Source organism: Condylura cristata, unplaced genomic scaffold (genome assembly GCF_000260355.1).
Source record: "Condylura cristata isolate star-nosed mole 26May11 unplaced genomic scaffold, ConCri1.0 scaffold00397, whole genome shotgun sequence".
Classification (NCBI taxonomy): domain Eukaryota; kingdom Metazoa; phylum Chordata; class Mammalia; order Eulipotyphla; family Talpidae; genus Condylura; species Condylura cristata.
This window is the reverse complement of record NW_004567498.1, coordinates 4,846-5,886: the sequence shown is the minus strand read 5'-3', so window position 1 is coordinate 5,886 and position 1,041 is coordinate 4,846. Positions and strand designations below refer to the sequence as shown.

Here is a 1,041-nt window from a genome sequence, read left to right as displayed (position 1 = left end):
CAAGCACCTGGACCCTTGTCATAACAGGTAACGGGTGCTCAGTGATCACCCAGCTCTGTTACTAATGAGGCACCTGTGCATACTGTGTTATAACCCAACATCCCCAGGCACTAGCTGGGCTCCCCTATCCCAGCCTCCAGCCAGAGCCTGCTATATGGCAGGACACATGCAAATAGGGCCGTCCCCTGCTGCTGAAAACAGCCAGGCCCGGCCATGCGGTTCTGCACAGGAGCCCAGCCGGGATCCAGGGGCCACTCGGGTTAGCACAGATGCGGACACTCACCATGGAGCGTGGGTTGAGCTGGCTGCTCCTCCTGGCTCTTCTAGGGGGTCAGTGATGGGGAGCGGGAGACCCTGAAGAGGGGAGGGGACAGGAGGTGGAAGCAGTATCCGAGAGCCAGTGTCCTGACTGCTGTGTCTGTGTTTGTAGGTGTCCAGTGTGAGGAGAAGCTGGTGGAGTCTGGGGGAGACTTGGTGCAGCCTGGGGGGTCTCTCAGACTCTCCTGTGCAGCGTCGGGATTCACCATCAGCAGCTACTACATGCAGTGGGCCCGCCAGGCCCCAGGGAAGGGGCTACAGTGGGTTGCATACATCAATAGCAATAGTGGTAGCACATACTACGCGGACGCCGTGAAGGGCCGATTCACCATCTCCAGAGACAACGGCAAGAACTCGCTGTATCTGCAGATGAACAGCCTGAAGCCCGAAGACACGGCAGTGTATTACTGTGCGAGAGACACAGTGAGGGGAGCAGGTGTGAGCCCAGACACAAACCCTGCAGGGACAGGAGGGGTCTGGGCGGGTCCACTGGGGCGTGGTCAGGACCAAGGGGCCCAGGACAGCAGGAGGCACAGGAGGCTCAGAGCACAGAGCACAGCCAGGAGCAGGTGCAGATTGGGGCAGGGGCCTCCTGCCTGGGGCTCCCTCTGCAAGGCTTCAGCTCCCCAGGGGTCACTGCTCCTCTCTGAGAGGCTCCCACCCCCATTCCTGGGGAGCTCACATGGGGGAGGTGACACTGTCTCCTCACTGTTGAGACCTGCC

General features: G+C 60.6%; 1 gene segment (V, D, J or C); it reads left to right on the top strand.

Moving 5' to 3' along the window:
• Positions 1 to 265: 265 nt before the first annotated feature.
• Positions 266 to 756, top strand: LOC101637817 (the record flags this gene model as incomplete). The annotated part of the segment is given in 2 exon segments: positions 266 to 330; positions 431 to 756. Coding segments are annotated over 2 exon segments (387 nt in total), but the record flags the coding sequence as incomplete, so codon positions are not given.
• Between the last annotated feature and the right edge of the window lie 285 nt (positions 757 to 1,041).